Source organism: Gallinula chloropus, assembly GCF_964237585.1.
Source record: "Gallinula chloropus genome assembly, chromosome: 17".
Lineage (NCBI taxonomy): Eukaryota > Metazoa > Chordata > Aves > Gruiformes > Rallidae > Gallinula > Gallinula chloropus.
The window spans coordinates 14,184,396-14,208,842 of record NC_140102.1 but is presented as its reverse complement, the minus strand read 5'-3'; the positions used below and the strand labels follow the sequence as shown (position 1 = coordinate 14,208,842).

At 60.5% G+C, this 24,447-nt stretch overlaps 1 protein-coding gene across 1 annotated transcript; it reads left to right on the top strand.

Annotated features, from left to right (window-relative positions):
- The first annotated feature begins 454 nt into the window (after nt 1–454).
- AP1B1 (adaptor related protein complex 1 subunit beta 1) lies at nt 455–24,413 on the top strand. The gene is made up of 22 exons (XM_084272154.1): nt 455–483; nt 5,076–5,166; nt 6,460–6,522; nt 7,581–7,686; nt 9,225–9,360; nt 10,099–10,344; nt 10,834–11,024; nt 11,408–11,629; nt 12,940–13,060; nt 13,210–13,305; nt 14,300–14,415; nt 15,232–15,397; nt 16,275–16,373; nt 16,774–17,033; nt 17,466–17,667; nt 19,026–19,166; nt 19,596–19,741; nt 20,261–20,390; nt 20,854–20,938; nt 21,348–21,434; nt 22,002–22,156; nt 23,249–24,413. The coding sequence occupies exons 3-22, from the start codon at nt 6,486–6,488 to the stop codon at nt 23,321–23,323; spliced, it is 2,817 nt and encodes a 938-aa protein (XP_084128280.1). The 5' UTR covers nt 455–483; nt 5,076–5,166; nt 6,460–6,485; the 3' UTR covers nt 23,324–24,413.
- Nucleotides 24,414–24,447: the final 34 nt, after the last annotated feature.

The following is a 24,447-nucleotide window of genomic DNA, read 5'->3' as shown; positions in this document are numbered from 1 at the left end:
CCGGGGGGGCGGGCCAAGGGCACTACCCGCCCGGCCAATCAGAACGCGCGGCGACCTGGCAGGCCGGCCAGCCGGCCAATCAGCGTGCGAGGCGCTCCGCAGGTGCCGCCAGCTCCTCCGGCCGGCACCGAAGCGCGGCTGAGCCAACCGGCGCCCCGGCGCGGAGCACCTGGCCAATGGAAGCACGGGTACACGGAGCTCGGCCAATCAGCAGCCAGGTGCACCCAGCCCAGCCAATCAGCCCTCGCGCCGGTGGGGCTCCCCGTGTGCCGGCGGCCGCCGTAGCGGGGGGGGGTCCGGGGCCAGGTCGGGGCCGCTGCGGCCGCTGCCCCCCGCCGGCGGCGCCCCGCGCAGCTCCCGCCCCGGCCCGGCCCGGCCCGGCCCCGGCCCCGCCCCGTCGCAGCCCCGCCCCGCCCCGGAAGCGCTCCCCCGCCCGGCGCTCACTTCCGCTAGGCCGGTGGCAGCGGGCGGCGGCGGCAGCAGGTACGGGCCGGGCTGGGGGCGGCTGCGGGACTGGGTCGGGGGTCGCTCGCGGTGGCTCCGCCGCACGGCCCTGCCCGGCGCTGGGTGCCGCTGGCGGGATCCGGCCGTGCGTGTCCCGGGCCGGGCTGTTCCCCGGGGCCCGTCCTGCCCCCCCCGCCCCGGGCCCGGCCTTCCCGTTCCGCCGCCTGCCCGGGCGCGGCAGCGCAGGGAGCCCCTGAGCCGGGAGCCCCCGAGCCGGGAGCCCTGGGCAGCGGCCCTGAGGCTGCCCTGTCCCGCACGGCCGCCGCTCAGGGCCCCGTCCCGCCGTGCGGTGCCGCGGCTGCGGCCTGGGCGGGTGCCGGCGCTGCGCCTCCCCCAGTGTCGTGTCCACCCCCAGCCCCGCGTCCGGGCGCTGCCCTCCGGCGTGACCCGGCTGGGGCTTTGGGGTCTCCCCTGCAGCCTGCGCCCCTCGGCCAGGGGACTGTGCCCTTGGCAGCGGCCGGAGCAGCAGAGCCCGGGCAGGCCCGGGGGTCCCTGTGGGAATGAGGTCCCTGTGGGAATGGGGGTCCCTATGGGAATGGGGATCCCTGCAAATACAGGGCTCCATGCAGACATGGGGGTCCTTTCCGGCCTGGGGGTCCCTGCAGATATGGGTTCCTTGTGGGCATGGAGATCCCTTCCTGCAGCAGCTGCCAGGGTGCAGGGCATCCCCCTTTGCCAGCTTCTTGCCCGGTATAGACGGGGCCGCCCCGTGTCCCAGCTGGCATGGCAGAGCCCAGAGCACTGGGGCAGGAGGTAACAGGACTCACACAGGGCAGGTGGGCACACTGGCCCCAGCCCAGGGGCTGTGGGAGGCTGGGGAAAAGGGGAACCCGCTCCCTGCTGCTGCTTTTGGGAGGGGTGGCTTTGGGGGCCAAAAGCCGGGGGTGCCTGAGGGCTGCGGGGGCCTGGTATCCATGTGGGCAGTGCTGTGGCTTGGGGCACGGCAAAGCGTCCTGGGGGGAGAGGGGTACCGGGCTCTGCTGAGATGGGAGAGCTGGGATTGGGCATGGATGGGACAGAGATGGGCCAGGGCTGATGCCCTGTGTGTTCTGCCTCCTCTGTGGAGGATTTTGGGGAAAAATCCCAAACTTCATAAAAAAGGATTTATGGAACAGCTGAAGGTTAAATAGGAGGTTAAGTGGGTGCCTCAGATGAGCAGTTGGTTTGATCTGGTTGCCCGCCCAAACAAGGTCCTTGGCATCTCCAAGGGTGCTTAGCCAGCGTCCTGAGTGTGATGCCAGAGGCGTTATCCCCGTGTGGGGTGATCTACAGGCTTACGCTGCCTAAAATCCCCCTCAGCTCTCCCCACAGTGTTGGGGTCCCCATGTGCTGCTTTCCCAGCAGTGTGTAGTGCACGGAGCTCCTTGGGGCTCCCTTGTGTCTGTCACTGGGGTTTGTTCCCCCATTATAGGTTGTGACTCATTCCGTGTACCGCCGCTCTCGTGGCCCTTCCGCTGCCCGGGCTAATGACGGGCCAGATGCCAGCACTTTGGGATCCTGGCTCACTGAAGCAGGGGTTTAGCAAGTGAATGGATCCCTCATGGGTTTTGGGCACCTTGCTGCCGCCTCAGGAGCTCTGGCAGAGCTTTCAGACCATGGGTCTTAAACCAGGGCACCTTCCTGCACTCACCAGTGGGAACGCTGACCCCCTGGGTGAGCCTGTGAGAGGAGGCGCTGGCTGTCGCCACGCTGGGCCCACAGACCATCACCTGCACTCAGCACTGCTGTAGATCCCTGCCTTCTGTTCCAGAAGGTGTGGGATACCTCACAACGCTCCCCGGCTTTGGGATGTCCCTTCTGGGTGCAGAGGGCTGAGAGGGGGTATTTTCACTACTTGCTCTGATTTAGGTGGGAGCTGCAGGGTCTGGCCAACCCTCCTGTTGTTTTGGGATCGGTGGAAGGCATCTTCAGCCACTCCTCCTCTTCCATGGGTGGGTTTTTATCTTCCCATGCTGGGGTCTGTCTGTCCCTGGGCCTGGTGGGTTATTTGCTGAGGCTGGGGACATGCAGTGCTGCTCGAGGTGGGTTAGGGGGGCCCTTTCCCCCCTCATGCCTGCCTGGCCTTTTGTTTAGGCTTCACCTAAACGTGCTGTCAGCCAGTGAACTGCTGCTCTGGGCTGTCAGGGAGTGTGCAGGGGGATTGGTGGGGCTGTAGCGAGCCCTCTTGCTGTAGTAACCTGGCACCCTGGTCGTCCTGGGCTGGGTGTAAATGCCTCTGTGGTGCTTGGAGGGCTCATTGCTCTGGAAGAGCAGCAGCTTTGCCCACGTCCCTTCCCCAGGTGAAAAACTCCTCTCAGCCTTGAGGGATGGAGGAACTGGCTTAAAACAGGGTGGGAAAAGTAACTGGGAGCCTCTACCAAGTGTTCTTCTTCCACTCTAAGAGGGGGCACTGTGGTGATGGCTTATTCAGTGTCAGTGTCAGCCCCAGGGAGCTGCTGGCAGTGCCCCCTTGGGGACCAGCACTGTGCTGCCTTTGAGGCTGTATCCCGAGTTTAGGAGCGGCTCATTCACCCGGAGTGGCTGGATTGGGAACCTGCTGGTGTGGCTGCTGGGAGGGATGGGGCAGCTGAGCTCTGCCACCTTCCTGAGGTTGAGGAGAGGTCTCGGACCGTGCTGGGCCTGTGTGTGGTGTGTCACTGGCTTCTCCTCCAGCTCCAGAGTGCTTCATGAGCAGCAGGAAATCAGACATTCCCAACCTGGGTGCTTTCTCCAGCTGGGAGAAAGTCAGGGAGGGGGTCTGTAGCGGCACCTAGCAGGGCCCTTCCGTGTGTCCTGTGAATGTGGGTGATGTTTTGCAGCCTTCCAGTCCCTGAAGGGAGCTTATAGGCAGGAGGGGATTTGACTTTTTAAAAGAGCAGATAATGGCAGGACAAGGGGGATGGACTAAAGCTTAAGGAGGGAAGGTTTAGATTAGATATTAGGGGGAAGTTTTTTACAGAAAGAGTGGTGAGGGGCTGGAACAGGCTGCCCAGAGAGGGGGTGGATGCCCCATCCTTGGGGGTGTCCAAGGCCAGGTTGGATGGGGCCCTGGGCAGCCTTGTGTAGATCCAGGCCTGGAGGTTGGTGTCCCTGCCTGTGGCAGGGTGGTTGGAGCTCTGTGATCCTTGGGGTCCCTTCCAACCCAGACCATTCTATGATTCTATGTTTTCCACCCCGAGGCGGTGGAGGGGGAGGTAAAACGGCGTCGGTGTGGTCACGCCGGGGATCTCGGGGGAGCAGCGCTGCTCTGGGCCTTCCACAGCTCTGGAATTCAGCAGCCCCAGGTGAATAAGACAAGGGGTAGAAGGGCTGGGAGGCTGCAGGCTTGTGCTGCTGCAAAGGCTTCTCAAAACAGACCTGAGGAGCCCAAACTAGACGTGGGTGAGGTCTGGGTGCCCCAGCACCCAGCCACCCTTCTGCTACCAGACCCTAACAAAGGCTTTCGTCTCAGTTTGCAAGAGCAGCTTAAAAGACATGGCAAGAAGACAGGGTAAAACCTGAGCTGCCATGTTAGGGGCTTCTGGTCTTCCTCCTCCTCTTGTCACCGTGCATCCTGCATCCAGTCCCACCCTGCTTTTTCTCCTGGAGCCACTGCTCCTCTCAGCCCCTTGCTGGGAGCTCAGTAAGTGCCAGGATGTTTTTCCCAGCCTGGAAAGAAGTTCAGTGGGAATTGCTGGAGCCAGTGGGAGTGAACACCTGCATTCTGCTCCGGGCTCTGTGCCATCTCACTGCCTGGTCGCTGTCATCTCCCCACCTGCAGACGAGCTCCCATTCCCCACTCTTGCTCACAGGGTGCTTAGCAAGGGCAGAGTCTTTGCAGCTCTCCATAACGACTCTTAAATGATCAGATTTGCCCAGATGAGATGAGGGAGTCTCTTGTTTCTGTCCCTGACACCCAGCCCAGGAGAGAGGACCCTTTCCCATCCATCCCTTTGCCTGGTTCAAGCTGGACAAAGAGCTGGGGTAACATGAGAACTGCTCTGCAGTCCCCGAACCCTTTTCTTTGCTGTCCTTAAACCTGGAGTCTGCCCAAGGGCTGAGCCTGGGGAATTCACCTTCAGCAGGGCTGCGCCGGCAGCGGTCGCATCCCAGGGCTGGCAGGCAGCCCTGCCTCGTCACCCTGGCTGAGCACCCAGCTTTGGGGGGTGTCTGGAGCCTTCCTCAGCCTCCCATCACCCTGCTCAAGGCGCTGGGTTGCTTCCAGTCTGGTCCTGCCCCAGGGGGAGTCGAGGCGATGGCGTGGGGAGCAAGGGGTGCACCTGGGCTGGAGGAGGAGGCAGTGGTTTGGCTTTTGGAGGCTGCTGCCAGCGCTGTGGGGCTCAGAGGAGTGTGGGGGGTGAGTGGCCACCTCTGCCTGTGACAGCGGCGGGGCTTTGGGTGGCTGAAACGCGCTGCGGTCCCCGGGGGCCGCAGGGAAGCAGCAGCAGTGATTCATGTCTCTGAGCCAGCTGCAGATAGTCCCTGGTAAGCTTCAAGTTGGCTTTCCAGGCGCTTCTGCAGAGCAGGGCTGACTGCTGGCCAGGTCGGTGGGAGCGGAGGGACTGCAGTAAATCCTCCTGTCCTCCCTCTCTCCCTCTCTCTCCCTCTCTCAGGCCGGGATCTGCAGCGAGGCGCAGAGCGCTGCTGCGGCGCAGCTGGAGAGCCGTCCGCCAAGGCGGGGAAAACCCTCTGAACAAATCCCAGGTAACCGAGGCAGGGAGGAGCACTGTGCCTCCTGTGAGGCTGCCTGGGAAGGGAAAAGGCTTGTGTGTCCCCCCCTCCTCTCTAACAGCCTGGGAAACGCGCTGCCGCAACCCGAAGTGAGCCCTGAAGTGATGCAAACCCTTTCTTCCTGCCTGCTGGGCTGGCTCTGCCCTGCCATGCTCTGCCCCAGCGTGCTCAGCCCCCCAGATTTTATCCAGATTTTCCTTTTTATCCCTGTTGGGGATCTCTCTCCAGCTTGGACAGGGAACAGAGGATGCGGTTGCTCTGGCTGCACCTCGTGTGCTCGCAGGGGATTGCTGTGTTTGGCTTCCAAGATGCTCATTTACATTTAAAACCCATTTGCAAGCGCTTTTTTTATTGGTTTTTTTTTTTTTTAACTTGGCTTTGCTGTCTGTGCTCCTTCCCCCCTGACACAGCAGGGCTGCTGCAGGCTCTCAAGGACGCTCCTCTGATGTCTTTGCAGTCGAAGGAGCGATGGGTGAAGGAGCCGCCAGCGACAAATCCCCGCTGCCCTTTCTGAAGGGCTGTCTGCTGCCCCCACCCCCCTCGGGCTTCCAAGCTGAAAAGCTGCCCCAAACTGCCCAGATTATGTAATACAGCCCCAGGTGCTGGGTGGGAACCTCACCCCTTATGAATTGGCTGCTGGAACTCTGCAAAAGAGGCTCCTTTGGATCTTGTTGGTGGGACTTGTGGCCGTCTCGGCCGTGCTGGCCCCTCTTTCCAGCCTTGGGTTTCCCTTCCTAGCCCAGAGCTGGCCCTGTGTAGGTGGGAGGGAGTTCCCCAGGTGAATTTTCCCCTAGGAAAGCGTTTCTCAGATGAGGAGACACAAACCCAGCGGGGTTTCCCTGAGTCCCTGCGGCGGGGACGGGGGCTGCCCAGCTCCGCGTGGGATGTGGCCGGCTCAGCGGCTGCTGCTGCTGAGAGAGAGAAGCACATCGGGGCTGGAGCCTGAGCAGGGGTGAACGCTGGTGTGTTCAGTGGCTGCCTTCCTCCTCCTCCTCCTCCTCCTCCTCCTCCTCCACATCTTGTTAGCACACCAGCTGATTCCCACTCATCAGCAGAGCCTGCGGTCGGTGTGCCAGCGGGGCTGCGAGGTGCTCGCCCTCCCCTGGGGAGCGGGTTCCTCCAGCAGTGCTGAGGGCTTCTCCAGGCACTTCAGCTCCTTGGGCCTCTTCCCATGAGATGTTTTTTCCCTTCCTGGAGCTCTCTGTAGCTGTCTCAGGAAGGAAAACTTCTTGACCCTCGACATCTCTGACCTGTTTCTCCTCCCAGGGACGGCCGGCTAGCTGGAGGCCACCATGACGGACTCGAAATACTTCACTACCACGAAGAAAGGTGAGAGGGAGTGGGAGGGTCACACAGTGTTCCCCCAAATGACCAGGCTTTGCTTTCAGCTGTATGAGCCAGGCAGGGAGGGCTTGTCCCTGCAGCAAGAAGCTGGCAGAGATGCCAGCTCCCGTGGGAGTGCTCTGAGACCACACGGGATACTGTGGCTGACACCCTGCTCCTTGCTCCCACACGGATAGGGTGGCTCCTGCGCTGTCATGGGGTCAGAGCACCTTGTTTGAAACCAGACTAGGTGGCTGGGAGCTGGGTCATTGGTTTTAGGAGCTTAGGAGTGGCTGTGGGACACGACCCTGAACTCACCTGAGCTGGGACAGAGGTGTTTGGGGTGTTTGACTTGAGCACTTTCCAGACCAAGGAATTAACGTGGGGGAAACCATGTAGCATCTTCCTTTTCAATCAGCCTTCCCAGGAGCGGGTAAAGAGCCTGGGGTGGGAGCCGATGCCTTCTGGCTGGCTCCAGAGCTGACTGGTCACCCCCAGGAAGGTGCTGGGCTGGGGGAGTCCTGATACCTGTGGAGCAGGATTTGGAAGCCACTGTCCCTTGCAGGGGCTGGAGGAGCAGTTTGCCTGTGCTCGCTGTCCATGGTGGGCTCTGTGTGTAGGGGAGGGCCTTCCAACAGCTGTGTGTGGGGCTGGGGCTTTGCTGTGTGCTGGGCTAACTGCCCCACAGCCAAAACTACCCACCAAATAAACCCTTGTGTCCTGTGCTTGAGGTGTGGGGTGCTTGTCCTGGACCGCTCCTGTGGCATCTCCCGCCCTTGAAGCCCTCTGGGGCTTCTGAGGGGCTGGAGAAGCAGCAGGGAGACACCAGCATGCTCCTCCCTGTTTCTGCAGAGGAGATCTAAGCCCCTGGAGCAGCCCTGGCCCTTGGCAAGAGCCATTTGGGAACTTGAATCCCCTTCTCCAGCTCCTGGAGCTCCCTGGGTAGCAAAGGAGCTGTGGCACACAGCGAGTGGGAGCGGTGCTCACCCTCCCCTGCGCACAGCACCCGGCTCGTGGGTGCCCTGTACCACGACCCTTGAGCTCCCCCTTTTCCCCTTCCTCAGGGGAGATTTTTGAGCTGAAGGCTGAACTGAACAGTGACAAGAAGGAGAAGAAGAAGGAAGCAGTGAAGAAGGTGATCGCGTCCATGACCGTCGGCAAAGATGTCAGGTGCGTGGCGGGGCCGTGCTGGCCACACTTGGGCCAAACCATGCCAGGATTGGTGCCTGGGTAGTTTGTGCGCTCCTGATTTTCTTCCCGTTGCCTCTGGGGGAGTTCTGATGCTGGTATTTTGTCTGTGGTGAGGACTGAGCGAGCTCCTGACCACAGCTCTGCCCCCTGCTCTGGGAGGACACTGTGTGAGCATGGCCGTCTGGCAGGAAGAGACTTGCCTGGCTTTGGTAGTAATCTGCCTGAAAGAGGATTGGTCTGGGCACCAGATGAGTTCCTTGGGATTACTGCTGCCTGATTCAGGTGTTGCTAAAAACAAGCAGAAACTCCCTCTGAGCCTTTATGGCAGCAGGTCGGTGTCTCTGTCTGTGTGTCACTAAGCTTTCTGCAGTCACTCCAGTCCAAAAGGTCAGCTGGCTGCTTTTCCCTCTCCTCCTTTATCCATGTGAGCAGCATGTGGCCCCTCTGTCCCCTTGTCCCTGCACAGACCTGTCCCCGTGCACCCTTGTCATCACAGGCAGTACCCATGCTTGGCTTTTAGCTGTGTGTTTGAGAGTAGGTGGAGGAAAAGCATCTCTGCTGGTAAAACCGGTGTGTCCTGGGCTCCCAGAGCTCCTGCAGCAGCGGGTAAGGCTCTGTCCTGGGGCCACCACAGAGAAGATGACACCAGGCACAGCAGGGACTTACTGGAGGCTGGTCAGGGCTCTTTTTTAGGCTGCAGGAAAAAACACTCACTAAACTCACTGTGCCAGGAGCAGAAGCTCTGTGGGAGACATAGTGATGTGTGGCACCCCTGGGTTTAGGGGGACCCTGGGTCTGATCCAGTCAGTGATGGCTGGGTTCGCAGCGGGAGAGAAGCTTCCAGGAGCCCAGGGACATCTGCCAGGGTGGGATAACCCCTGCAGAGCCCTCTGCTCTTGACTGCCTCTGCTAAGGTGGTTTGATAGTCTAATTGGTCTGTCTGTGTCTTTAATGGGGTTTTACCCCCTGTGGTGGGGCAGTGTCTGTGGCACCCCACAGCTCCGGGGGTGAGGTTTGGGAAGGGGAAGTGCCCGGCTCTGTGCAGGCAGCTCTGCTCCATCCTGGCTGTTCCCTGCTGCTTTCTAGCGCCGGCCGTGGGGCGAGTGCCCGGCCCTTCGTCCCAGGACAGGCTGAACGCCCACAAAGGGCAGGGGAGGGTTTTGGTGGGGGCACCTGGGAGGGACCATACCGAAGGTGAGGGGGGATGGCTCGTTCTGCGTCTCTGTGGTGCCAGGGGCACCACCTGGGGCAGTGGAACCAGGACAGAGCCAGGCCCTGTGGGCGCTCGGTTTCGGTACATCACTGACCTTTTTGCTTTGGATACAGACCCCCCCTCCCCTAGCCAGGGTGGGTAACTCAGCATCTGTTCCAGGGTGGGCTCAGGTCCTGGAAGAGCCTGGGCTCTTCTGCCTCCAGGGGCACATTGAGCTCTGGTGGCCTGGAGAAGTGTGGGGTGCTGTGGGGTGCTGTGGGCAGCGGCGTCTCCTTCCCCTTCACGGGAACGCTTTGTGTTGCAGCGCTCTCTTCCCGGACGTGGTGAACTGCATGCAGACAGACAACCTGGAGCTGAAGAAGCTGGTCTACCTCTACCTGATGAACTATGCCAAGAGCCAGCCAGACATGGCCATCATGGCAGTCAACACCTTTGTGAAGGTGAGGAGAAGGCTGCGTGCCCCAGAGCCACACGCTGCGGCGGGTGGTTCAGCGCACCGCGTGCACCCACGCTTTCACACCGGGCACCCCTGCTGCATACCCCACTCCAAAGAAAGGCTTCCAAAGCTTCTCCCTTCAGGAGTTAAAGGTTCCCCTTGCTCTAGGTAACTGAGCAAATTTGTCCAGTACTGCAGAAGAAAAGCTCTATTTTGGCTGCCAGTTGATCTGTCGGCGTAGCTTTGGGTGTGGGCAGCTCCGGTGGTGGAGTTGCCATCATGTGAGCTGGCACACTCGAGTGCCTGCAGCTGGGAAAGGCCTCGTGATCTTCTGCTTGGGGTTGGGGACTGAAGAGTGAGGCTGTTAGGAGCCAAGATACCGCCAGGTCACGTTGTGCGAAGGCTCAGGGGGGGTGTCAGAGGGAGTTTTGGCTTTTCAGGAAGGAACCCACCTCCCCCCAGCCCTGCACAATAATCCTGGTAGATGCATTCCCCGGCTCAGGTGGCCGTTCTGTGGGTGGCAGCCCACGTCAGGTACTCAGTGTATCCAGAGGTGTGGCTGGAGGGGTGGCATTAAAACTCTCACAGAGCAAGAGATCAAACCCCTCTTGGGTCACTTACTCTAGAGCTGAGTGGTAAAACCTCTAGACTTGGTGAGAGTGGAGGTCCCGAAGCCACCGCTGACGCCTGCGATTCGAGGGGAGGAGGCTGTGGAAGCCTAACCTGCCTCTCATCCCCACAGGACTGTGAGGACCCAAACCCTCTGATCCGGGCTCTGGCTGTACGGACCATGGGCTGCATCCGTGTGGATAAGATAACGGAGTACCTGTGCGAGCCCCTGCGGAAGTGCCTGAAGGACGAGGACCCTTACGTGCGCAAGACGGCGGCCGTCTGCGTGGCGAAGCTCCACGACATCAACGCCCAGCTGGTGGAGGACCAGGGCTTCCTGGACACCCTTAAGGACCTCATCTCGGACTCCAACCCCATGGTGATTAGCTTTTGCCTCCTCCATCCTCTCTGTTCTTCATTCAAAGGGCAGCTCCCCAGGCGTGAGTGACTTGAAAGCCTGGGTTCCCCAGGGTTTCTCTTCCACCCCCCTGCCCTCCCCGCCTTTCCTGCTCCTCAGATCTTGCAGCAGGCCCGGGAACTGCTGCAGGAAGTGATGGGGCTCTGCAGAGCCACATGGGGAAGGGGAAGGAGATGGGGGCTCCTCCATTCTGGGCGTGGGGCCAAGGCTGACTCCTGCTGAACATGATGCAGTGTGGGTGGTGGGACCGTGCTGGTGATGATTGCTCATCTCCTGAGGATCAGCTGCTGGGGAGGAGAAGCTGGTGCCCAGATGTCGCTGGGACGCGAGGTGGCGATATCCAGGATGCAGCTCATCCTCTTGCACCGGCTTTCCCTCAGGCTCTCAAACTTCTTTTGGTGTCACCTAACGTGTGCTGTCACCTAACACGTGCCCTGTCCCCACTGGCAGGTTGTGGCCAACGCAGTAGCAGCTCTCTCAGAGATAGCAGAGTCTCACCCGAGCAGTAACCTGCTGGACCTCAACCCCCAGTCCATCAACAAGCTGCTCACAGCCTTGAACGAGTGCACTGAGTGGGGCCAGATCTTCATCCTGGACTGCCTGGCAAACTACATGCCGAAGGATGACCGGGAAGCCCAGAGGTAAGGGAGGCTCCAGGTGCTGCTGGGGTAGCAGGTGCTTCAGGCCACCACCGACCAGCTCCCCAGACTCCAAATACCTTGTTGCTCCTGACCCTCAGCAGCCAGCTGCAGGAGGTGGGACGTGGGCAGAGCTACCTGGGGACTGCCGTGGTGAGCCCTGTCCCCTTCCTGGTGCTGTGACCCTGCATCTTGAGCTGCTTGGAAGTGTGGGGGACGGGTCCGAGGGAGCTTGGAAGGGGGGTCAGTGCAGTAGGGTTTAAGCCAGGACATCACCATCATCAGGGCGTTTAGGAGCCAGTTCAGCACCTTTGGGAGAGGGTTTAAGCACTGCTCAGGTTGTGACCCTTTCCTTTCCCTTCTCCTTCCCCCTCCCCACCCTCCAGCATTTGCGAGCGGGTGACGCCCCGGCTGTCCCACGCCAACTCTGCGGTGGTGCTCTCGGCGGTGAAGGTGCTGATGAAGTTCATGGAGATGCTCTCAAAGGACCTGGACTATTATGGCACACTGCTGAAGAAGCTGGCCCCACCACTGGTCACCCTGCTCTCAGCTGAGCCCGAGCTGCAGTACGTGGCTCTGCGCAACATCAACCTCATCGTGCAGAAGAGGTGGGTGTCCCAGCACAGCAGGAGGGACAGCTTGGCTTGGGCTTCCCCTCTTCCCTATGGGCCCTGCTTCCCAGTGCTTCAAACCCTTTGACCCCAGCGGTGTCCATTGTATGAGGGGTGGGTTTGTCTGTGTGGCTTAAAACCTGAGGGCTGGGAGGCAACGGGTGGGGAGTGAAGCTGGGTCTCCCCAGGGCATTACTTTGGTGTGTTGGCTGGTTAGGGGAGCAAAGGGCAGAAGGCAAAGAGCAGAGACTTGGCTGTAGTCGTTAAATGTCTCCCGAGGAATGTTCGTGCTGCCAGCTCGTTGCTGCACAGTCGTCCTCTCCAGATAAGCACTGGGAGTCCTTCTGTCCTTCTGAGCTGAAATCAAAACGTGTCCCAGGCCCCACACAGTGTCCTGAGCAGAACTGGCCAGCTGGAGAGCCACGCTGCGCGGTGACGGCCCCGCTCAGATGATGTGTTGTCCTACCAGCTATCGCCCCGGTTGTCTCTTAAAAATAGCAGCAATTTGGGGGAGAAGTGGAAAGCAATTAGCATCCCTGGGAGAGGGAATGTGGAAGGCAGGTTGGCTCCTTAGAGCTGGACCTGACCTAGCTTAGAGAGGAATATCTGGTGTGAAAGGTCCAGCCTAGCCCCGGGCTCTGGGTTTGCATCCCCCATTCCTCCTCCCCCTGCGAGATGTCCCTTCCAAGCTTGGCAAGACAAACATCCCCTCTTGCCTTGCACCTGCTCTTTGTTTGTGGCAAGGTCGTGTCTGTCCCCAGTGTCCCAGTGAAGGGGAGGCACAGGACGGAGGCCTGGCAGGATAATCATGCTCTCTTGGCTTCCTTGGCACAGAATGGACACCCAGAACCTTCTGCTGGTGGCCCAGGAGCCGTGTCCTCCTGGCTCAGAGCTGCTCTGGCTCTGGGTCTCCCCAGCTTAGGTCCTTAGTGCCCTCAAGCCTTTGTATACCAGCTCTGGCCTTGGCAGAGCGATGATTTGTGCTGGTAGCTGGCTGATGGAGTAAGGAATTAGCTGGGGCTCAGGCAATTAGCTGCCCATGGGGTTGGGTGAATGAATCCCCATCTGGCTCCTGACTGGTGTGCAGCATTTTGGGGAGGATGGCTGCCTTTCTGCACTGGTGTCCTCTGGCCACTGCCTGGGTCAGAGCCTGGAGGTGGGAGCAGAGCTCAGAGACAGGAGAAACAGTCCAGTAGCAGTTACTGGGTGTCTGGAAAGCTCTGGAGAAAACTAGTCTGTGGAAGATGTTCCGTGTCTGTGGTCAGAGCGTGTGTCTCCCTTAATGGGTGCCTCTCCTTGTCACCCAGGCCTGAGATCCTGAAGCACGAGATGAAGGTGTTCTTTGTGAAGTACAACGACCCCATCTACGTCAAGCTGGAGAAGCTGGACATCATGATCCGCCTGGCTTCGCAGGCCAACATCGCTCAGGTCAGGGACTGCCTGACTCTGCGGGGTGGGTGCCCAGGGGTGCCTGGAAATCCTCCACCCGGCTCTGCTGCTGCTGCTGGGTTGCTGCCCTGCTTTTCCTGGGGCTTTTCCTTGCTGCCTCACTCCTGCTGTCTCGTCCTGTCGGTCAGGTGCTGGCAGAGCTGAAGGAATACGCCACCGAGGTGGACGTGGACTTCGTAAGGAAGGCGGTTCGAGCCATCGGCCGCTGTGCCATCAAGGTGGAGGTGAGGGAGGGCTGGGTCATTTTGGGTCCCCATGTGACAGCCGTGGTGATGGCAGCATTCTCTGAGGCATGTTGGAGGTGGAGGTTGTCCCACCAAGGAGTGAGCACTGCCCTCACAGGCTGGAGCCCTCCTGGGCCTGGGGATGAGCTGTTGGCTGTGCTGGGGGGGTGTGTATGGGTGTTGGGAGGGTATTTCATCCCCTCTCCCTTGGTAGCAGGAGGGGTTTAGGATCCTGGAGTGCCCCATCGCACGCCCAGCTGCCTGTGGCTGTGCCTGACATGTTAATGCAGCAGATGATACAAATGGGGAGGGTTCGGGGACCACAGGAGGGGGGACTGGGAGGGAGCTAATCCCTTCTGGGGGGGGCTGGGAGCCTTTGCTTCCCCTTGGGAGTAGTTTGAAGAAGTGGATGGTTAAAAACTCATCCTGGCTCACGTGTGGGCAGGCTGCCAGGTGGGGGTGTGTCACTTTCGGCCAGTTTACTCCCAAGCATCCCCCCTCACCCAAGACAAAGAGCTTCCTATGGCTGGTGGGACACTGGAGGAGATGTGCTGGAGCTGAGCTGGTGCAGCCCTGCCATTAGAGTGCTCCCTCCCCTCTGCAGTGAGACCAGCCTCTCCTGGGGGGGTTCCTTCATTCCCACGGCACTAGCTCCCGTTTCCCCCCCCGCCTCTTCCCACCAAGCCGTGGGCCTCGTGCGGATCTGAGCCAAGGCAAGGTGCAATATGCTGCTGCCCAGGCAGTCTGGGCTTGCTGCTGCACTCCTGCACCCTGAAATGCATCTTGTGGGAGCAGGGAGAGAGTGGTGGTGGGGGGCAGGAGGCTCTGGGAGCCTGCCAGGAGGGTGAGGAGGGGCTGGACCAACCTTATGTCCCCCTCCTGTGCTGGCTCGGGTTGGGTTTGGAGTTACAGAGGGGGTTCGGGGAGGGCAGCAGAGGCTTTGGGACGGGGTCATTAAAGCCTCACCACTTAACTGTCCCTGTACCTCCATCAGCAATCGGCTGAGCGCTGTGTCAGCACCCTGCTCGACCTCATCCAGACCAAAGTCAACTACGTGGTGCAGGAGGCCATCGTGGTCATCAAGGACATCTTCCGCAAGTACCCCAACAAGTGCGTGGGCGCCGCCCGCCGCCGCGGGGCCTGGGCTGGGCTCCTGCCTCTGGCTGATCTCTTTTTGCCCCTCTGTGTTTTGGGGGGGGGGGACACCCTACAAACACCCAGGTGTGGATGAGGGCCGAGTGGGCTGGTTGGTGGTGAAGCCACCTGGAGTAGTGAAGGTGTCTTTTGGATCGTCACCTCTCTCAGTTGGGTGGGTGCAGCCCCCAGAGTTAAGCTTGGGGGCAGGAAAGCTGTCCCCAACCCAGGGGATGTCCCCAACCCCACGCTGGCAATCCCAGATCTGGACACCCATACGGACAGGAGTTGTCAGAGACTTCGAGGTCCCTCACTGCAGCATAAACCATCTTCAGCTCTTAATTCAGCCATCCTGGTGCTGGAACACAGGCAGCAGGAGAACAGGGCTGTTCTGGGATGAATAGGCAACTGCATGGTCAGGAAGCTGTGTGCTAATAAATGCTAATGAACTGAATTAGTAATGACCTGGAGCTCTGCACGAGTAGCCAGTGACTCAGGGCTGCTGCAGAGAGGAGAGAGGCGGATGAACGGTGATGGATGAGAAGTTAATTGAGCAGTGGGGCTGGCAAGCTCTGGGATGGGCATAGGCAGTGTCATGCCATGCCACAGCCCTGGGGAGGGGGACAGCCCTGGGAGGGTGCTGGGGCTCTTGCTGGCGCCCTCAGCAATATCCTGCTTCTGCTGAAGGTGAGGGGATGTGGTTTGGAGTTGGAGCGGAGGTGGGACTCGAGTTTCTTGCTTTGATTCCGGCTTTTGAGGCTTCAGTTGAACATAGATCCTCTCTTGGGGAAGGTACGAGAGCGTGATCGCCACCCTCTGCGAGAACCTCGACTCCCTGGACGAGCCTGAGGCCAGGGCAGCCATGATCTGGATCGTGGGAGAGTACGCCGAGCGCATTGACAACGCTGACGAGCTGCTGGAGAGCTTCCTGGAGGGCTTCCACGATGAGAGCACCCAGGTGCAGCAGGATGGGGGGGGTCTGGCTGCAGCAGGACTGGCTAGTTGAGGGGTGACCCTGTGAAAAAGCTCGTGCCAACCTGAGTGTAACGAGGCACTTGGCTCTGGGAGGGTTGTGAAGGTAGTTTTCTTGCAGGCACTCAGGGCAGCAGCTTTGGGTGCAGAGTGTGGCCCACAAAATGCCACCATGGTGTCTTTAATCCCTGGGAAGGACCAGCTGGTTGTTCCACTGTGCTGGGGCAGCATCGGCCCTTTGGAGCTGGAAAGCGGGTGGCTGAGATGAGCACAGGGACGTGGGTGCCCCTTCTGGAGGGCAGCTCGGGCCAGCGGCTTTGCCTGGGGAAATTTCGGGGAGGTTTTCATCTGTGGAAACCCCCTGTGCAAAAAAACCACCCCCAAAGCCATGAAAATTGGGTCCAAGTGAGCAGGGGAGAGCCTAAAAAATGCAAAATAGTCAAGCCAGAGGTCCTGGCCACCCTGCCTTGGGTCTGGAGGGCCTGGTGGAGGTGAATCGCTGCTCTGTGTCCTTGCATGGGTCTGAGGATGCTCTGGCCATGCCCTGTGGGACCGTGTAGCCTGGTCCTGTGATCTCACCCAGTGACCCTGCACCAGCCTGTGGCTCCGACGGGCTGGGGGTGCAGGAAGCCAACCTGGGGGTGCAGGAAGCCAACCTGGGGCTGCAGACCTGGCTGGGAGCCACGTGACCCCCCCACACTTGTCACCGCCGCCACCGCGGTCACTGTGCCTTTGGTCCCTGGGAGGGAGGGTGGGGTGGTGATCCCGTTACCACGTACTGGGGGGGGAAACCCCAGGTACTTGTACAGAACCGGTGTGATTTGTCTGCCTGTCTGTCCCTGATGCCCTCTGTCCGCCCGCAGGTCCAGCTGCAGCTGCTGACAGCCATCGTGAAGCTGTTCCTGAAGAAGCCCACTGAGACACAGGAGCTGGTGCAGCAGGTGCTGAGCCTGGCCACGCAGGTGGGTCACTGCTCCCGTGTGAGGGAGCAGCTTCCCCAGGGCTTCTCCTTCCCTCCAAAGGGGTGGGGAACAGCTTGGTAACACAGCACCCATGATGGGAGGTGGATAATTGGGGCTTCATTCTGGAGAAGAGGTGAATTGGAGTGCTGGAGGGTGAGGACACAGTGTGCTGTAGCCTGGAGGAGTCTGGTGCTGCTTCCCAGCTAAGGCTGGAGTAGCAGGGTGGTGTAGCCTCCCTACAGTGGAGGTGTGACATAAACAGCTTTAGCTTCCCTCCCTGTGATCCCCCAGTGCTGCAGCAGTGCTCAGGCAGGGCCAGGATGCTCCCAGTAACCCTGTAGGAGTTAAAACTTCCCCTGCCCAATGGCTCTGGCACTAACCCCCCCTGTGCTTCCCAAAGGACTCCGACAACCCCGACCTGCGAGACCGCGGCTACATCTACTGGCGCCTGCTCTCCACCGACCCCGTGGCCGCCAAGGAGGTGGTGCTGGCAGAGAAACCCCTCATCTCTGAGGAGACAGACCTGATCGAGCCCACGCTCTTGGATGAGCTGATCTGCTACATCGGGACCCTGGCTTCTGTCTACCACAAACCTCCCAGCGCCTTCGTGGAGGGGAGCAGAGGGGTCGTGCACAAGAGTCTGCCCCCGCGGACAGGCTCGTGAGTATCCCTGCGTCCCCAGGGCAATTCCCCATTCCACATGGGGACTCCTGGGGCTGGATCCGTGCGATGGGCAGGTCGGATATGGAGCTGAGCAGCCGTGGGGCTGCCGTGGCTGTGGATGGTACTGTGTGGAGCTGGAGCTGGCTCTGTCTGCTCTGCTCCAAGCTGAGGTCCCCTTTCCCAAGGAGGGGTTCTGCCATAGGAGCCAGGCTGTATGGGTTCAGTACCATCTGTGTGAGGCTGAGGGAGTGATCTCAGCCCCCTGTGGAAGGTGATCTCAGTGAGAAAGTGTTGGGGGCTGCGCTGGGACGGGGCATCTCTTCAAACACTCGCTGCAGAGCCCAGCTGGGTGACCCCAGCCCCCCATATCGGCTCCGTGGGAGCTCCTCAGGGGCTCACGTCTCTGTCCTTCTGTGCCCTTCCCTTTAGGAGCGAGAGCACCGAGAGCCCTGATGCTGCCCCCTCGGGGGTGCAGGCGACGGAGCAGCCAGCTGTCATCCCCACTCAGGGCGACCTGCTGGGTGACCTGCTGAACCTGGACCTGGGCCCGCCGGTGACCGGGCCCCCCATCGCCACCTCCTCTGTGCAGATGGGTGCTGTGGACCTCCTGGGAGGCGGCTTGGACAGCCTGGTATGTCAGCAGCCCCGCACGCTCCTTCCCCAGCGCCCAGCAGCACTGGTGGCAGTGTGCTGGGGCTGATGCTCCTGCCTGGAGCTCCAGGGGATGGGATGGGCTTGTACACCCAGAGACATCTGGCACAGCTGGGGAAGACAGAGGGGTGCTGCACCCTGATTTATCTTGCCCTCATTGGATGGCTGGAGAGGGGCAGGGGGTTCCTGAGCGCCTTTCTCTCAGTATGCAAGGAGTGTGTGGGTGCTCCCACTGTCTGTGCTGTGCCATGGGGGGGACTCCTCTTCTGGGTTCCCCTGCAAACTCCAGAGACACCCATCAGTGCCCCCTGTGGGGCTGAGACGTGCCCGCTCCCAGCCCATGGGTTGCTTTAATGGGTATCCCCTGCACTGAAAGATCTGGAGGTGACAGCTCGTCCTTCTGGGAGCACAAACTGAAGCAGTTTGGCTGCAGGTTGAGGAGGGATGGAACCTCTGCCTGGTCGCAGCCACCTCTCCATGGGTGCAGGCTGTGGACCATGCCCCTAAAGGAAAAGAGTTTGGAGCTTTCTCCACTGCTGCTTAAAAGCAGCAGGTGTTTCCCTGAGGGAAGCAGCATCGATGGCCCTTCTCCTGCTGCCTCTCCCTGTCTTCTGTCCCCCAAGTCCTGCCCTGGCTCTGTGCTGGGCTTGTGGGGTTGGGGATGGGCTGGTGGCCGGTGTGGGGGTCATGCTCCATCCCAGGGCTCCAGGATAGCCACAGACAGACAGGGGGGATGTGTTGGCAGTGTGGCAGGACTAACTTCTCTTCCCTCCTCCCCTTCTCTGTCTCTCTGTTACTTTTTTGTCTCTGCTCTCCTGGCTTGTCTCTGCATGTGGCTGGCTCTTCTCTCCACCTTGCCCGCTTCTGCTTGGAGATGGGGGACGAGTCGGAAGGGGTATGGATCAGCCCTTTTCTTGGTCCTCTCAGCCCCAGTGCCCGTGCCCACCCCCAGCTACCCCCACTCCCCTTCTGTTGGGTTCCCCAGTGCCACCTCCCTTCTCTCTGGGGACAGCCAGCACCCTCCAAACTGTGCCTGGCCTGCCAGGTCAGGGACCACTGGAGCATCCCCACTGTGTCTGGGCCCTCGCTCGCTCACACTGGTGCTTTTCACACCCCTTGCTCACACTGGGCATTTCGTGGCCCCCCCTGTGCCCTCGGAGCGCTGGCCCCAGCCCCTGCTGATGCCCCTTTCTTCTCTTGCAGCTGCGAAGTGATGTGGGAGGCAGCCCTGCTGTGAGTGTGCCCTTGCACCCTTCTCTCACCCTCTGCATCCTCCTCTTCCTCCTCCTCTCCCCGCCCCTCAGAGCCCCCCTAACCCGTTCCCTTTGTCCCCTGCAGATGGGTGGCAGCTTTGCCCCGGCGCCCAGCGCAGCGATGCCTGCAAACATGGGGGCACCTCTCAGCAGCGGCCTGGGAGACCTCTTCGACCTCACTGGTGGGGTGGGGACCCTGTCAGGATCCTACGTGGCACCCAAAACGGTGAGTGGGACAGCTGTGGGGGCTGGCAGGCCAGAGACCCCCCCACTCCCTGGGGGGAGGTGGAAGGTGTGCCCCCCTCTTTTCCTAGCAGGGCAGCGACTGGGGTGAGGGGCTTGGGCTGAGGGTGGGGAGGATGCTGTAGAGCTTGGGGCACGGGAGTGTGGGGCAGCAGCAGTCTGTGGGTTCCTCCTGCATTGGGCATCTGTCAGGTTACAGCTCCCATTTTGGGGCTGGACTGTTTCCAGGTGTGTGGGGTTTGGTTTGAAGGAGGCAGTGGCAGCAGCATCCCATAGCCCTGGGTGGGGGATGCTCTGTACCAACCGTGTGTCAGTGGCCATGAAGCAGCCATGCTGACAGACACCAGGCTGGAGGGCAGCAAAGGCTTCGTTTTGGGTCAGACCCCAAGGGTTTCTTGTCTCCATAACGCAGGTCTGGCTCCCTGCCATGAAAGCCAAGGGGCTGGAGATCTCTGGCACCTTCAGCAGGCAGGTGGGCTCCATCTCCATGGACCTGGTCCTGACGAACAAGGCTCTACAGGTCATGTCTGACTTTGCCATCCAGTTTAACCGCAACAGGTGAGCTCCCTCCTGGGCTGCTGAGGATGCTGTGCAACGCCTCTGAGCTCAGCCCTGGAGCTGGGTAAAGGGCTGGGAACAACCTCACGTGATGACCCTTCTTTCTGATGGCTGTGGTGGTGATGATCATCAAACCAAAGCCTCTAAGAAGTTGGCTGAAGAGGCTGCCCCCTGGGCTCTGCTCACTGTTAGTTGCTCTCCTGAAGTGATGCTTCCTTGTGCCTCAGAGGGATGTGAGGGGGGTGGCCCTGAGAGAATAGTGGGGGGACACCAAAAATGGGTGTGAATCTGTGGATTCACACAGGAGGAAGGGGTGAGATGTTTTTGGGGGACTACTTGTTACTGCCCCAGGGTGGGCAGAGCAGGAGCCAGCCTGATCCTGGGCTGTGCTGCGGCAGCAAGATGAGCTGGGCTGTTTGAGGTGTCCGAGAGTGCTGAGGGTGGCCCTGAGCAGACGGGTAGTGCCTTCTGTCATCCCACCCTGACCCCCTGCCCCTCCTCTGTGTCTCCCCTGCCAAGCTTTGGCCTGGCCCCAGCAGCTCCTCTCCAGGTCCACGCGCCTCTTGCCCCCAACCAGTCAGTGGAGATCTCCCTTCCACTCAACACCGTCGGCTCGGTCATGAAGATGGACCCTCTGAACAATCTCCAGGTGGGTTGTGCCTGGGGGTCTCCCCTCCTGGGGCACTGGGGATGAGGCAGGGGGGTGCCCCAGGGTGGGAGCCAGAGGGATGTTATGAGAGCAGGACCCTGGTGAGAAGGAGCATTCGGCTCATCGCATCTCTGCTGTCAGAGCTTCAACTCTGACTTCACATCAGGGGAGATGGAGCTGGAGTTCCCAGCAGAAGTGGGGAGAGCAGACCAAGGGGGCACAACCCTGTCAGGTCCTGTGGTCCCCTGATATGCTGGGGACAGTGGCACTCCCAGGTGTGCACTGGGCATGGGTGCTGGCCTCACCAGCTCCTTCAGGCAGCTGTTGCCCTCTTGTCTCTGCTGCTTGGTGGATGGCACCCAGCTCGAGAGGGGTTGGTGGAGTGTGGTGGGATGGGATCCTTGTTTTGGGAACTGCTCACCTGCCATAGGTCAGTTGACAGCCCCGTGTCCTCCTGTCCCAGGTTGCAGTGAAGAACAACATTGATGTGTTCTACTTCAGCACCCTGTACCCACTGCACATCCTCTTCGTGGAGGACGGGAAGATGGGTGAGTTGGAGCAGGGGTGGCTCTGGCTCCCGCAAGGAATGTTTCTGCTGCCGGTCTGTAGCTGCCATCCCAGCCCCTGAAATTCTCCTGGGAGCTGGGAGCAGACAGATGTCCCAGCAGTGACATTGCCATGGCACCACGACCAAACTGTGGCTACCTGAGATGACCTGAGGCACCTTCCAACTCCTGGGCACTCCCCAGCTCCTTCCCTGGGCCAGCACAGCTTGCTGACCCCCTGAAGCCGGTCGCTCTCCTGAGGCTGGTCTCAGGAGGCTGCCAGTGGGGATGGCAGGGAGGGGATGGCAGTGCACAGGGTGATGTGGCAGCATGGTGCCTGTGTTGTCCCACCTCTGGGGAAGCAGCTGGTCCTGTAGCACCATCTCCACGCTGGTTTCCTTCCTTGCTGCAGAGCGGCAGATGTTCCTGGCCACTTGGAAGGACATTCCCAATGAGAACGAGGCCCAGTTCCAGATCAAAGACTGTTCTCTCAACACAGGTAGGTCCAAACCCTCCAAAAGGACCTGGCCCAGCTTGCAGCTGGCTGCTGGTGACCAACTCATCCCAGTTAGCCCAGCCCAAGCTGCTGGGAGACGGGAACTCTTTCCCCCCCTGTGCCCACCCTTTGCCCCTGGCTGGCTGTAGAGACTCGGTCGCCAGTCTCGGTGCCGCAGCCCTTGCAGGGCATCGTTCCCGTGCTCACAGGAGCTGTGGCCAGGCTCCCTGGCACCTCCTCCCTCTCCCAGCTCCTTCTCCTGGTGCCAAGCGGGGCGTGTGAACCCCGGGGTGGGGAGAGCCAAGTCCTTTCAGTCCCCTTGGCAGCAGCCAGCCGACCTTTGTGCTGTGAAGCGGGACGGCTCCGCGCGTGAATGGAGCGCTGGGCTCTTGGCTGCGCTCCCCTCCCTGGGGAGCACTGGAGAGCCCAGCTGAATAGAGCCCTTCTCCTCCCTGCCAGGGGCTGGCGGGTCTCTCTGCTGCAGCCTGAGGTGGGGAAGGGGAGGGGGGGGCAGAGGGGGTGTGGGCAGGGAGCTGATGTTCAGCCCAGCAGCGCTCTCCTCCCCCACAGATGCCGTTAGCAGCAAGCTCCAAGGCAGCAACATCTTCACCATCGCGAAGAGGAACGTGGAGGGCCAAGACATGCTTTACCAGTCCCTGAAGCTCACCAATGGCATCTGGGTGCTGGCAGAGCTCAGGATCCAGCCTGGCAATCCCAGCTTCACGGTACGCCCCTTTCCCAGCCCCGAGCCTGCTGCCCACCCCGCTGCCCGCCCTGCCTTCCCCGCTCTCTGCTAGGAGCTTGGGCCGGGCTGGATGGTCCTGTGGGCCGCCCTCCGAGCATTGGAGGCACCACGGTGGCAGCTAAAGGAGTTAGGAAGGTCCCACCCCACAGACACATCACATCTCCCTTAAAATAAATCCCCCCCAAGCCCATCCCCTTCCCATGGCTGCCTGACTGCAGCTTTGAACAGCCTTGGAGCAGAGTTCTGTCCTCACGTTGGGCATGAACCATCCCGACATCCCGCTCTCCCCATGCCATCCCCCTCCCTGCAGCCTGTTTTCTTTGGGTTGGGATGAGCTGTGTGGCCTTGACTCACCTCTCTGTGTATCTCTGTACCTGCTGCCTGCCCGCCCTGGCCGCCCTGCCCGCTGTTGCAGGATTTGGAGGTTAGCAGACTGGTTTTTACCCCAGCTTTGGGCTGTCTCTGGCTGCTGCCTGATGGTTTCTCCCCTGATGTTTTTACCTGCCAGCCCTGCGTGTGTCTCAGTGCCTCTCCCTCCTGGCAGGGCTGGCACAGGTGCTGGAGGTGGCTGCTTCAGAGGGTCAGGGTGTTCCCATCACCCTCCCGGGCTCGCTTGGGTTGAGGATAGCTGTGCATCCATATCCCAAAGATGGATATTCCTGCAGACTCTGGAACTAATTGAGTTCAGAGTCGTTAAATATTAAATCTCTGAGCAAATAACTGAAGGGGGCTCGTACCAACTCGCAGGGGGAAGGTGTCTCTGGGGGAGCTGTTCACCCTCAAGCTACAGGCAGGGAATGGAACCCCCAGAGATGAAGCGTGTGTGCGCTGCTGCCTGCTCCCTGCCCTCCCTGCCTGTGCTGCATGTGGATGTCTTTGCTCCCCAGCTGTGCAGGGGGGGGCACCAGCTGCCCAGGGAGGGCATTTGGGGGCTCAGTGCCTTTTAGTATCTTCTTTTATCCAAGCAAAGTGTGTTGCTGCAGCATGCAGGGCTTTGAGCTTTGGGGCTGGGGGCTCACCGGTGTGGGATGAGGTGCCCTGACCCCCCCACACTCCTCCTCTCTCCCTGCAGTTGTCCCTGAAATGCCGAGCGCCAGAGGTGTCCCAGTACATCTACCAAGCCTACGAAACCATCCTGAAGAACTGAGGTGCTGCTGCAGCCCATCCTCTTCCTCTCCTCCCTTTTCCCGCCCCAGGAGGCGGGGCCGGACCCGTGTGCATGTCTCCTTTCCTTCCTGCCAAGGAACCAGCCCCGGGCATCTCCCTCTGCCCCCGGGGCTCTGACAACAGCCGGTGCTCCTGTGTTTTGGCGGGGAGGAGGGCAGGGGTGTCCCGGCCAGTCCCCGCATCCCTCTGGAAACCTGTGTGTGAGTAATGCGGTGTCTTTGCTCGTGTCACCCCAGCAAGAGCCCTTCTTTCACCCTCTGAGTCCTTGTGACTGCTGTTTCATCGAGCTGCTGCCAGTGTGTGTGTGTGTGAGGGGTGCTGCTCTCTTCCCCACCCCCCCACCCCGCCCCCCAGCACTGGCTCTGGGTCTTGTGGTGTCTGGTGAAGGATTTGGCACCCCTCAGCCCCAGGATTAGTCCCCCTCCCCAAGCCTTTCTGAGCCTGTTTGGTGCCGGTCGGGGCCCAAAGTGCTGTGGGGTTGGGTGGCTCCAGCTGCAGATCCCACCAGAGCCCTGGTATCCCCAGGAGCAGGTGTGAAAGGGTTTGGCTTCTTCCTTTCCCTGTGGCAGCTCCTGCCTGTCCCTTGGTTTGGGAGAGCCATGAGTGAGGTGACCCCCCAATCCCTTTGGAGGGAGGGGGGTTCCTTCCCCCAGGAACTGTTCCCAAAGGTCCTGGAAGGGCATCTTGCAGTTGAGCCATGTGCAGTACAAAAAAGGGCTTTTTCAGCCTCCTCCAGCCCCTGCAGCAGGGCTGGGAGGGCTCCGAGCATCAACTCACACTACCCTCACCCCCCTCTGCCCCTCAAGCTGGGGCAGCCATCCCCCTCTGCCCCCCAAGCCCCCCAGCTCCCCTCTCTTCCCTCTGTCTCACCCATGGGTGCCGGAGAGGATGCGCTGCCTTTCCCAGTGGTGACACTACACCTTTTCCCCCCTTTTCCCCCCGAAATAAAGCCATGGGTCACCCCTAACTAGAAGCGTTCGGTGCAGGAAATCCCTAATATATAAATATAAAATCTATTGTTTGTTCACTTGTTTGAAGCAAACGTTGAATAAAGTGAGATCTGCCCACGGCCCCGTGTCTGCCACAGCCTCCAGCCTGGGGCTG